Source organism: Pseudorasbora parva, chromosome 5 (assembly GCF_024679245.1).
Source record: "Pseudorasbora parva isolate DD20220531a chromosome 5, ASM2467924v1, whole genome shotgun sequence".
Lineage (NCBI taxonomy): Eukaryota > Metazoa > Chordata > Actinopteri > Cypriniformes > Gobionidae > Pseudorasbora > Pseudorasbora parva.
The window spans coordinates 39,850,908-39,863,894 of record NC_090176.1 but is presented as its reverse complement, the minus strand read 5'-3'; the positions used below and the strand labels follow the sequence as shown (position 1 = coordinate 39,863,894).

Here is a 12,987-nt window from a genome sequence, read left to right as displayed (position 1 = left end):
CCAGGGGGATGGTCCCTTTACCCGCAAACAATTCAGCTCGCACAGCACACGCTGCCCAATATTTTTTCTGCAAACGCAGGGATGCCCTGGCCCATGTTGGCCCAGACTCCCTCTATATGTTCCCTCCGATCGCGATCCAGCTGCAGCCTGTGCTTTTTAATAGCCCCACTTTGGAAGAACCGCACATGGTTCTCCATACTGTTTCAGCTGTCAGACACAGCCCCATGCCTATTCTGCCAATGAAAGGGAAGGTCTGGCATCCCAATCCCGAGCTGTGGGCCCTCCACGTATGGCCCATCAACGGTATCCGGGAACCTCTCTGACAAGTTATGAACACTATTTCGGAAGCTAGAGCCCCTGCTATCTGGCAGCTCTGCTTTGAAGTGGTCAGTGGTTTTCTAACCAATGTGCTACGCGAAACATCGACGCACACTCATGCGAACTGGCGGAACCGCTCGCTTTCTCCAAGAGCTAATGGATGCGGGTCGTCCCCCCCTCCATACTCGGGGTGTGTGTCTCCGCCATAGCAGCTAGCCACGCTCCGATCGCGGCACATTCACTAGGGAAAAGTGATCTTATTGTGTGTTTTCTTAAAGGGGCCAGGAGATTCAGCCCGCCTTGCCCCTACCTCGGTCCCTATTTGGGACCTCGCCATGGTTTTGGAGGCCGTGAAGGGTTCCCCCTCCTAACCACTTCAGAACACGAGCTTGAAGCACATATCACTCAAAACCGTTTTTCTGCTGGCTGTGGCCTCGGTTAACCGAGTGGGTGGCTTACCTGCACTCTCCGTGAGCCCTTCCTGTCTTGAGTTTGGGTCCAGCAACTTCAAGGTTGTGCTCAAACCGAGGCATGGTTTTATGCTGAAAGTGCTATCAACCCCTTCAGTATGCAGGTCTTTGCACTGCTTAACCCGCGTCTCAGAGAGAATAAGACGCAAACCTATTCTGCCCAGTCAGAGCATTGAGATTGTATCTAGAGCGCTCCGCCCCCTTCAGGCAGTCGGATCAGCTCTTCATTGCTTCGGTGGCCGCACTAAAGTTTGTGCCGTCATGAAACAGTCTCTCACACTGGATAGTGGATGCAGTCCCACTAGCATATAGGTCCAGGACCTAACCTGTCCTACAGGCATTTAAGCCCACTCCTCTAGAGGCATGGCCTCATCTTGGGCTTGGTCGTGTGACATTTCTTTGGAAGATATCTGTGCGGCGGCAGGCTGGGCCTCTCCGTCCACTTTTATCAGATTCTACAAGTTGGAGGTTCCAGCTCTACAAGCAGGGCTTCTCTCCATCTAGGCTCTATCTTGACCCTGGCAAACAGATTGCCTTACATTTTGGCCTGTACACATTAGTCCTTAAGCACTATTCATTCATCATAAGATCCGACTATGTCCGATCAGCTGTTCAAACGAACCGACTCTTCCGGTTCTTCATTCCCCTTATAAGCCGCCTCTGTCGGTGTCTCGGGGGTTTATAACATGTGCTTTGGGTATACTGGGTCAGTCAGCACACACGGCGCTTTACATTGTGTTCCCATACGTAATACGAGGAACCTCTCTCGAAAGGGAACGTACTCGGTTACTTTCGTAACCTCGGTTCCCTGAGAGAGAGGAACGAGTATTACGTTCCGTGCCGTGTTTATGCTTCTCAGGTATCGCTTCAGTCGATCTTAAAACCTGACACCTATGGCGAATTAGGGTCTTATATAGCCTCCTGTATGCAAATATAAGCACCTTTTTCGGCGGGCTTCTGGAACGCCCCCCATTGGTTCGTTCCTCTCAGCCGCCTCACCATAGGTTCCTGCAGTTGCCGCAGCCCGGCCAATCAGAGCGCTCCTCGCGCTGGGCTATGGCCGTGCAGCTCACTGCGCTTTACATAGATACCTTTATTAAAAGTTTTGCTTCACATTCTCGAGAAAAGGAGTTTTTCCCATACGTAATACTCGTTCCTCTCTCTCAGGGAACCGAGGTTACGAAAGTAACCGAGTACGTTTTATGAAGTGGTTCAATTGATTCACAGAAAAGTTCCGACTCAAAAGCGATCACGCCTATTATAAACATTAGTAGGCTTAATGTATATAAGATTATAGAATCTTTAGGCTACATAGAAGGAATACAGATCGATATCACAGGTTTCAAAAATGATTCAAGCCATTAGTTTAAATTTTATAAATGTATTTGTCATTGAGTGTTTCTTTTTGCACAGTCATTTAAAATCAATTGATTATTTGATTGATTCCTCCTTTAACAGAAACGTCTAATTATTTAGTAGCCTATGCTTATGCCAGTTAAGTTGTATTTGAGTAGGCTAACCTAACAGCTGTCTGTGTGCCGTTGTTATTAATGGAAACGCTAAGTGTGCAAAACGTCATTAAACAAATATGTTCTATCAGCGCCACCTCAGGGGTGTGTGTGTCTTGTCAGTCATTGTTTGATCATTTGGCTGCTCTAATGGAGCAGGCTTTTCCATATTTACAACATTTACTGTGATCATTTCAATAACCAGCTAGTTTAGGCCTATATCATATAAAGTCACACTAAAATCACTATAAGATTCTCTTAATTTTGGCCATGCATCAACCTTACATAAATTATTTAAAACCATTTTAACCCCAACCTACATGTTTTTAAATCTTAACAGGAGAACTTAACAGGAAATGATTTTTGTGTGACCCCCCGCCCCATTTAAAATTGACATGGGCATTTTCTTGCATGGTTTCATGAGATTGAATTACTCAGCTTCAAAAAGAAAACCAATTACATTTTTTTTCTTCTTAGTGTTAATTGCGGGTCAGCTGGTCTGGTTATTTTAAATAAGATTTATTTGCTTTAAATTATTTTTTATATATGCCAACTGTGATTGTTGAATGTCTGTGAGTATGCTGCTTTCCCTACACAGATAAATAAACAGACTACTACAGCTAATACTAAGAAGGCTCTGATGAGTGATGTGGATCAAGATAAAAGGAAATAGCACTCAACAACTTGATGTATTTGGAAATTTAATATTACACAACAAGAGGCACGCAATCAAAAACATCCAATCAGAACTTTTTCTCCATGTCTTAGGCAAAGTACTGCATTAAAGTATATTCTATGGAAATAATTCGGCTACAATAAATTGGATACATATAAAAATATAACCAGTGTACAAAGACAGAGGACATGCACTCCCCAATAGAAATTAAATGTCTAAAACTATTTAGAAGAGATCTCTTACTAAATAAAACCATTCAGTTTTCCATTCGAATTAAACGTGAAAGAAAACAATGATCCGCCATCAGGAACACCATGAAACTTTGATGCTCAACAATACCCAATCATTTAAGAACAACAGTCATGTGTCTAGATACGGATATGACCTTTTACCAAAAGCAATTGAGCTTACAAAAAAACATCACACAATTGACTAAAAGAAAAAGCATTAAGTTCTTCCCTCAAATTATCATTTCATTTTCGTCGATTTCTGGAGCATCTGCAGCAGTAATTATTGATTAAATATGTATAATGCAGGTATCTCATGATGATATTGAAATGATAAATAACATCCTAAAAATCCTCTGAGAGTGTATGAGATCCATACAAGGTGTTTTAATCAGTATGCGATCATTACAACTGCATTCTGAGGCAATTCATAGAGAGGACAGTACATTTTACAAACAAGAACACAAATATGATTTTGTCACAAAAGTTGTGCTGAGAGTCATCAGGGACCATAGGAATGAGTCAACCAAAATGGTAGCAAACATTCTTAAATCGTGTTGCACTCTCTTTATACTACACTCCAAGAAATGTGCACAGCAAAATGCACAACTTAAAATACACAACCTATTTACAACATGTAAAAATAAAGGAATGTTTAGGCACATAAAATAAACTGTAATCAAAAGCACAGTAAATCTCTTTGACACCCAGAACATGCTGACAATGAAAAAACCCACACACAGGACTTAATGGGCTTCATTCGCAAAACATGAGCAGAACGAATCTGTGTAAATTGTTCATACAACCATTCAAAAATTTACATAAGATGTTTTGTTTTTACAAAGAAATGATTAACAAAGAAAACCAATGAGTGTACAGCTTGGCATGTTACTACTATTATAAATCATAAACCTAAGATTAGTCAAGATACCATTAAGGGGCAAGCAGGTACATTTCCATAATTTCCACAAACAATCTGATAAAAGAGAAACAAAGCTTTTAATTTACATGATTAGTAAAGCTAACAAAGAGATGTGCAATAAACAAATGTGTACATACACATATTGGTTCAACTGTACCAAACATTACACTTTATTTTTTGTTCTATATTAATCTAATAAGTAACAGTGAGTGATGCAAAGACATTTGCTAATGGATGGGTGTTTTGAAAAAGCATAAAAATATGATCTCAGATCATACATTCTTAAATCATCTTTCTTGATTTCACTCAAGACTGATATAGATTATATCAGATTTGTACATTATGTAGAGGGAAGGTGGGAATTGAAAAGTGCTTAAAAACAATAACAGCCCATGAGTTCAACATGCTATTTAATGGGTAATATTGATCAGATTATGAGTGCATCTAGTTTATAGAATATAGACTGTGAACAAATGAAATCAAAGTGATGAAATGCACTTACCATTAAGTCAAGAACAATGATAATAAATCAGTCACCATGATAACAAATGAAAAAGTGCATACCTGTTAGTGCTGTTGCCCTGGACAATTGCAACTGCATCCACAAAACGTGGGATATGTGAAAACAAAACTTCTACAGATGCCTTGTTCCCCATGTGCACCTCAAATCTGATTGCAAGACAGTCTCTAACGGTTCTAACTATTGTTTTGATCCAATAACCTTAGGAGAAATGTGCAAAAAATATTTAATGATTATATAATTCCATTATATAGATTTATGGGCGAGGTCCATACAAACTCAGTATGACAATTCCTGCAGATTGCTCTAAACAAAATTGTTTCTTGGAGAGAATCTTTCAGGGAGCAGAGAATGCAAAAAACAAAACAAAAAACACATTAACACACACACACACACATACATACAATATATATATATATATATATATATATATATATATATATATATATATATATATATATATATATATATACGCACACACATATACATTTCAACATAATTAAATGCACAAAAAGATTAAATACATTTAGCTTACAGCGACAGGGGCAAGAACATTTTTACTTGTAATTAATGTAATAGCACATTAATCGCAAAGAGGAACAACCTAGAGGTAAGTGCCTTACTCAAGTATAGGGCATCAAAGTAAGGTCCTTTCAGTACCTCTGTTACAAAATTAATTCAATACAAAACAATCTGACTGTAATGCTAGGTTAGGGTAGTTTCTAAGGACCTGTATCATAAGGTCAGTTAATTTAGCCTGTTGTTCCAGCACAAGAGGCCAAATCAAAATTGATTATTTTAAAATCTTCTCTTGGGGAATCCACATTAACACCATAATTTAGACTACTACAACAGCAATGCAGTAGTAGCTTCAATGTTTGATTTTCAAAACGCACAGGCTAATTAATTTGGCAAGCCAAAGTGCATTCTCGAGCACTATGTATAGTCATGGCCAAAAGTTTTGGCAGGGACGTAAATTGTGTTTCGCAAAGTTTCCTGCTTTTCTAGATTATTGTGCAGAGAGGTCAGATGCATTTTAAAATTATTTGAAAAGCTTCATTGGTCAAAAATAGAAGAAAATGACATGGCCCTGGCACAAAATGACCAGCTAACATCATTTCACTAATCATATCAGCACATGGAAAGTGTGACCAAAAACTAGTGAGGTAAAAATCACTGTCATACTGATTGGATTATAAGAGCAGGCTGATTGTTATAAAATGAGGAAAATCATTGCTTCCAATTATTGTGTTAGCAATGGTTACCTCCAAAGACTTGAAGCCATCAATGCTTTGCATCAAAATGGACTTGCGTGCAAAGAAATTGCTGCAAAGAACATTGCAGCTGAAAGAACCACTTACCGGAACATCAAGACCTTCAAGGTGAGAGGTTCAACTTCAGTTAAGAAGGCTTCAGGACATCACAGAGTGTCTAGCAAGCATCAGGATAGTCTCCTCCTAAGGACTCAGCTACAAACTCTCTGTTTGCTCAGTAATGGCAACAGGTGGGTGTGAGCTCATCTGCCCAGTGAGGCAAAGACTTTAGGACAACGACCTGGTGTCAAGAAGGGCAGCAAAGAAGCCTCTTCTCTTCAAGAAAACCACCAATGACAGACTGAAATTCTGCAGGCTGCACAAGGATTGGACCGCTAAAGACAGGTGTATATTTTTCTCTGGTGAAGCCTCCTTCTGACTGTTTGAGACATCTGGAAAACCGATAGTCCAGAGAAGAAAAGGTAAAGACTACCATGAGTCCTGTGTCGTGCCACCGGTGAAGCATCCTGAGGCCATCCATGTGTGGGTTATCTTTTCATCAGAATGAGCTCTCTCAAAATTATGGCCAGAAACACTGGCATTAAAACATCCTGCAAGAGCAAATTCTCCAAACAAACCAAGCAGCAATTTTGTGACGACGTGTGCCTTTTCTTGTATGGTGGAGCAAGGCAAGAGATCATTATATTGAAACTTTGGGTCTGTGGCCAGGCAACTCCTCAGATCTTAATCCCATAGAGAACCTGTGGTCAATCGAGTGGACAAGCAGAAGCCCACATTGTGATCAACTCTGGGCACTAATAAGGCAAGAATGTATCACCATCGGTGATATTGCAGAGGTTATGAAGAAGGTTCATCAATGGAAATATTGACTGTTCGCATATACTGAATATTTTCTACCATTTAAGCCTTTAAAATGTTTGAAATGCTTTTCCAGTAAATTTGAAAAAAAAATCTACAATTACTGAAGCAGCAAACTTTGAGAAACACAAAATTTGTCACTGCCAATTAATTTGGCCGTGGCTGTTATATACAAATAATGCAATGACACAAAAAGTTTTCGATAGACTCCATTATAAGTGATGATAATGAAATTTAACAGGTGTATCAGTCTACTCCTTTAATTCTCACATGCGTGATTGCTTCAAGATGAAAAATCATAAGTATTTGCACAGAGATCACATTCCCTTCACTGACAGAATTATAAAGTGCCTTTAAAATGCTTCAAATCATTAAAAGCTCTTGTTTAGCCAAAGGTTTGGCTGCTTGTAGCATCTGGAGATGAAGTTAGTTGAGTTCTTGTTTCACTAACAAGAGAGAACTCTGGAAAGTCTGTTCCTCCATGACCTCTCAAGCTAACTTGTCCACTGGCAATGCTAAACTGTGAGGATATTCCAGATCGTGAGCTCGGGAATTGAGAACGAAAGTTCTGGTCGAAAGTAGCAATCTGAAATGTCTGACTGATGCTTTGCACGTCTGTCTTTTTGGGAGAGGATACTTGGTCGAGGAAGTCCTCCGTCGGTGAAACTGAGGAAGGGTTTGTCTCATCACCTGAAAAGGAAAAGGAGTGTTGGGAATCTACTAAAAGGCTAAAGTTAGGTTTCTCCAAGGTGGATCTCAATGGAGAATTCATGCTTGGTCTGAACCGGGATGGGGAGGTGAATTGCTTCTCTGTGGAAAACAAAGGCTGGCCAGCGAGACTGGCACTGTCATTTACAAATGTAAGACTCTGGTTGTTCAGGTAGGTGTCATTCTGACTGGTCCTTTCCAGTGCTTGCTGAAGAAACTTGGAATACTCTTGCAGAAGGCTGGCCTTCTCGGCCGGAGGCGCTTGTGAGCTGGTTCCCAAAGCCTCGTTGGGGCTGTTCTCATCAGAAGAGTTGATCGAGATGCTGGACGTGACCTCTGTGTCCGCCACACTGAAGGAAATCTCTGCTTGGCCATTGGCCTTATTGGAGTAGTGATCAAGAAGCGTCTGCAAGACCTCGTCTGGAAGGACATTCTTCTCGTTATTGGACTTGATCTCCACATTCAGCGTCTGAGTCTCAGAGAGGATTGTGGCGGGAACGGTCTCATCGATGACACTCGCTACTGCTGCCTGAGTGACAGAGGGCTGCGACACGATGCTGCTCACATTAAGAGCATAGTCTCGACTAGAGTTAGCTGTGGCCGCCTGAAGGTATCGTTTCTTTTTAAGAAACTGCATGGCGTCATCATAGTTTGTGCTGCTCCCGGTTGACTTTGCTTGTCCTCCTTGCAGGGCATCAACCGACTCCATGTCAGGATTGGTCTCGACATCTAATAGGCCTTTGTTATCCACGATCTCAAATGTGTATCTCGTTACTTTGCTCTCTTCGAATGTGGATAAGGGAGAGAGACTTTGGGATGGTTCTAGAGCCTGCTGTTTCAAACCTCTCCTGCTGGCGATTTTTTTCAGCACTAGTTTCGGAGGACTAATTATCTCATCATTAGACTCCTCCCCTGCAAGATGCCTGGTACCAGGCAGGGAATCAGGGAGCTCAACTGAATAATCTGTAACTACATACTCGTCCTTCACCTTGGTGGCTACAGCGTAAAGAGGAAGACACTCACTTTTAGCGAGTCGGTCTTCCGTCTTCTCCTCATTACCAGCTTCATCCACTTTGTCAACAGTGGGACTTGTGAGCAAGACCCGGTTTTTATCAGAGGTCTTCTGACGTTTCTTCTTGGGAAGGGTACATTCCTTGACAGGAAAAGAGAAACCCAAACTCTCTGGGGTGCGAAAAGGGCCATCTTTGGCAGCTGCTTTCAACACCTTCCTGTCCTTATTCTCATGGCACATTCGTCTGTGCTTCAGTACTCTGTCAGTTCTGGAGAAAAACTGTTAGGAAAATATATATATATATATCATTATATCATTATGTTTCAGTCTTTATAATGCATACTAACATTTTAATTTCCCAGTATCGAATATAATTTGCCTTGGACTGCCATTACCTGATGGCAGTAGTCACACTGGTAAGGCTTCTCCCCACTGTGTGTTCTCTTATGTCTCTCCATGTGGTATTTCTGAATAAATTTCATTCCACACTCATCACAGCGAAATGGTTTTTCTCCTAAAGGGGAGACATGAAAGGATATTGTGAACAATATAAAAGAACAGCTTAGTCAAATAGGTCGAGTTTTTCCGTCAATGTATGCATCGACTTGTATAAAGATTTACCACAAAACAGGAACTTGCAATGGACCACATTTATAAATAGATTATTGACTCTAAATATTTCAATGTACATGTCTAACAATTCCCTGAAGATAAATATAAATGACACTTCTTTTTTGTCACAAGTGTTATATTTTTATATTACATGTCTCTTTCTGCTTACCTGTGTGGATCTTCTCATGTCTCTGAAGCAAGTACTTCTGAATAAAGCGCATATCACATTGATTGCACTGGAAAGGCTTTTCACCTGTAAAAAAAAGTATATATTTGTTCATTGTTTTGTTCTTTTATATGTCAGTTATTACCACAGGACCAGCAGCATACAACACCACTTACCTGTGTGAATGAAGACATGTCTTTGTAAATGGTAGTTTGTCCGAAAAACAGCATTGCAGTGCTCACAGACATGAGTTTTTGGGCTCTGGTGCCCAAGTGAGCCATCTTCATTGATAGTGAGAATCTATCAAGATGGAATACAGTTCAAAACTAGTTATCTTTCAAGCCTGTGCTCCTTAGGAGTGTCATGATTTTGTATGTCCATAACACTGTATTGCTAACAAAAAATAACATTAACCTTTAATTAATTAACATTACCCATTTGCCTATAATTTTTGCAGTATTGTTTTGTACTGTAAAGTACCCTTCACTAATATGAACTAATATCATATTGTTATATATATATAGAATTGTTTCTTTATCAGTTGCATCTTTGATGCATTATTTTAAACCTTTGCAGGCGAGCGTTGCTTTCTCTTCTTCTTTTTGTGACAGTCGGATGGGTCTCTCCCTGGTTTCTTCTCCTTTTTATTCAGAATCAATGAGTCTGGTACTTTCAACTCCTGCTTTATATTGACCTAATAAAACAAGCAGCAACAGCAAAATGAATTAAGTGAATTTACTGAATTTCAGCTCAAGTTCTCTTGATATATAGACAGACAGACAGAGAGACAGACAGACAGACAGACAGACAGACAGACAGATAGAGATAGATAGCTCTTGATCAGCTTGAACATCTGTACACTTACTGGCATATTGAGCGTATAATGTAACTTATGGGAGATTCGCTGTGAGAAAGATGGTTCATCCTGTCCATCATTTTTCACCGTCTCCTCATGCACCATCAGGTCATCATGGGATATCAGATCATGTGAGGTCAGGCCTCCACCTGCCAGGTCTTCGTCGTCATCAACATCATCATCATCGTCGTCATCATCATCCTCTGCCAAAAGGGGATGATTAGCCAAGCTCCGTTCCCCAAGCGTCATATCCAAACTGCCTCTTCTTCCTCTTCCATCCACCCTTGAGGCCAAACCTCTGGATGAGTGGTGAAGACCCACAGGGCCACATTTCATAAGAATCCCCTCCAGCTTGTCATCAATGTTCATCGCTGAACGCTGAGCAGTTGAGCTGAAGCTACAGGAAGAGACAAGACCAACATAGGGATTCCTATCAGCAGTCAACACAGTTGTGTTCACAGCACTTCCCCTCCGTCGACCTGACTGAGAGAAAAACAAGCTTGATTTTTAAGGATTTTTTTTACATAACCCCATTTTGACAAGCAGCAGAAAGAGCATGATTTGAGAAAATGGAAATATGACCAATTCAAAATTCTAAAACTTTTTTTTCCAGAATTAAGGGGGGGGGGGGGGAAGAAAGAGAGAGAGAGAGAGAGAGAGAGAGAGAGAGAGAGAGAGAGAGAGAGAGAGAGAGAGAGAGAGAGAGAGACTTAAATTAAATATTTTCAATATGGTCTCAGACTTTTAGACCCCAATGTTGGTCAAGCAGCTTAAGATATATATTTTCATCAACCTGATGTCGTGAACGGAATTGCTACTAGAGCATAATCTAATTTAATAAGGAAGCATTCTTGCCTTTTCTATGTCAGATTCACGTTTTCAGACCTCATTATGGATGTGTTGTCTCAAGTCAGTTTGTAATACATAATTTCTTACTGGTTTAATGGGACCTAAAAGACAATTCATATACAGAAAACACTATTTTGGCACCATTTTCTTTTGCAGTGCAGAGTTGCTTTATAGCTTAAATGTTATTGACAAACTCTGTAACATTAACATTAAAACATTAACTCCATTTTCCTGTTTACTACTGTGAAGCTGTTTTGAAACTATTTGTATTGTATAAAGCACTATATAAATAAATGTGACTTATTTGAAACTAATCATCCAACAATTGATCAACATAAACAACAGCATACCTATTTTTCTGTTTTCTGGTTAAAAACCTACCCATTTTGAAAGAAGGTTAGAATCTTGTTCAATCCTGCCGTACTAATAAATGGTATTGGCCTAATAAATAAAATGCATAGCAACAATATGGATTTTATAAAACAATGCTGGACAGGATGATCTTTAATGATTATTCTTATTCTACAGACATTTGAGTTGTTCTACACATATATATATATATGTGTGTGTGTGTGTGTGTGTGTGTGTGTGTGTGTGTGTGTGTGTGTGTGTGTGTGTGTGTGTGTGTGTGTAGCTTTTTTTTACAAAAAAAAGATAACTGACTCTTAATGCACTCAGTGAGGAAGTCAAACTTGACTGCAGCAAAACGAAAACTGCATTACATGTTTAGGTGAAGAAGGAAAAAAACAATAGACTACATATGCTTCTAACATAGTCAATCCTCAGCCTAGACTAAATATAATCCACATAGAAAAGTGGATTGGCGTATGATTTAAATGGCCCCCCAAAAACGAGTTTAAGCTTTTTGCATGCAAACTTGTAGTGATGTGTATAAACTACAAAATTAACTGAAAGTACATGAGTGTGTTAAACAGTGGGGCATTGAAGCACAACACGGACTGTCTGTTGGCACTGTCATATATACAGCTGCTCTTTTAATTCGACGTGACGTTAATAAGACTACTGACTTTAATAATGGCTGTAATGTATTTTAATATATTACTGTAGTTTAAAATCGGCCTGATCTCCATCTCTATGCTGCCATTTCATTACGCACACAGAGACCTGACTGCAAACATTTTCACGGCTAATTGTCCCGCAGACCCTCGCAGATGAAAAATATACGTACCGCATGTGTTGTCAGTGAAGCGCTGGCGGCGGGTTCGAGCCGCTCATGACGTGTTTGTCAAACTTTACTGCGATGCTGCGGCTAGCATGAGAGGCTAACGAGCTACATTCCATCTGCAGCTGCGCAGCGGTGCATTGTGGGATTGCAGCGAATCCGCTCAGTCAGTGGTAGGGTCGGGTTTGTTTGCTGTTTGAAATATATTTATTTTAAAGCAATGAAATGCACATGTATCTAATAATAAAAGTTTATGTACATGTTTTTTTTTAATAATCATATATATCAATATTTATTTCGCCGTGTCTTTAACTGTCAACTCTTCTGTACTCGAATGAGTAACTTACAAGTTACATAATTACGCATAATTATGTGCGTATTGTAAATTAGTTTTAAATGACTTGATATAAGTTTGGATGATTTGTAGTGGTTTGGACAATACAATGACACTGAAGGTGTCTAACTTGAAGGTTAAATAAGCCGGGGACTTTTGTTTGGAAAAAGTAGAGAACCAACTGTCCTAAAATCAACTTGAAGAGGTTATTAAAAATGTTAATTTGTGGTATTGACTCAAATTAAAACACTTAGTATAAAGTGTTCACTTGTTTAAGCTTGTGTAAAACATTTTCCAACCAGTCTTGTCTTTCAAATTCAAGAAAAACCAAACATCTGACAGGGTGTTCATAAGTAGGCTAAAGCACACCACTAGATGGAAGCATTACAGCCGTGAAACAAATGGAGGAGATTCCTCCTGAGAAAATGGCTGAGGCAGCATGATTACTGCAATTTTGTCAGTTTAAAATAAATACCATCTTCAGGAGTACACTC

The 12,987-nt window shown here is 39.7% G+C and overlaps 1 protein-coding gene across 3 annotated transcripts; it reads right to left on the bottom strand.

Annotated features, from left to right (window-relative positions):
* Positions 1–5,121: 5,121 nt before the first annotated feature.
* Positions 5,122–12,295, bottom strand: znf148 (zinc finger protein 148). Of its 3 annotated transcripts, none has more exons than XM_067444281.1 (7): positions 12,166–12,295; positions 10,137–10,606; positions 9,840–9,965; positions 9,448–9,571; positions 9,275–9,358; positions 8,889–9,007; positions 5,122–8,772 (listed from the first exon to the last, which is right to left on the bottom strand). In XM_067444281.1, exons 2-7 carry the CDS (start codon positions 10,494–10,496, stop codon positions 7,159–7,161), a joined length of 2,427 nt encoding a protein of 808 aa, XP_067300382.1. In that variant the 5' UTR covers positions 10,497–10,606; positions 12,166–12,295; the 3' UTR covers positions 5,122–7,158. The 3 variants fall into 3 exon arrangements, with proteins under 3 accessions (XP_067300382.1, XP_067300379.1, XP_067300381.1); XM_067444278.1 differs by having other exon boundaries at positions 10,137–10,524; XM_067444280.1 differs by having other exon boundaries at positions 10,137–10,610; positions 12,166–12,294.
* Between the last annotated feature and the right edge of the window lie 692 nt (positions 12,296–12,987).

Coding starts and splice junctions, on each gene's coding strand:
- znf148 (XM_067444278.1), bottom strand. Junction 9,572..9,839: donor AGCAACGCTCGCCTGCAAAG/GTTTAAAATAAT, acceptor CCATCTTGATAG/ATTCTCACTATCAATGAAGA. Junction 9,008..9,274: donor ACATGAGAAGATCCACACAG/GTAAGCAGAAAG, acceptor TCTCCCCTTTAG/GAGAAAAACCATTTCGCTGT.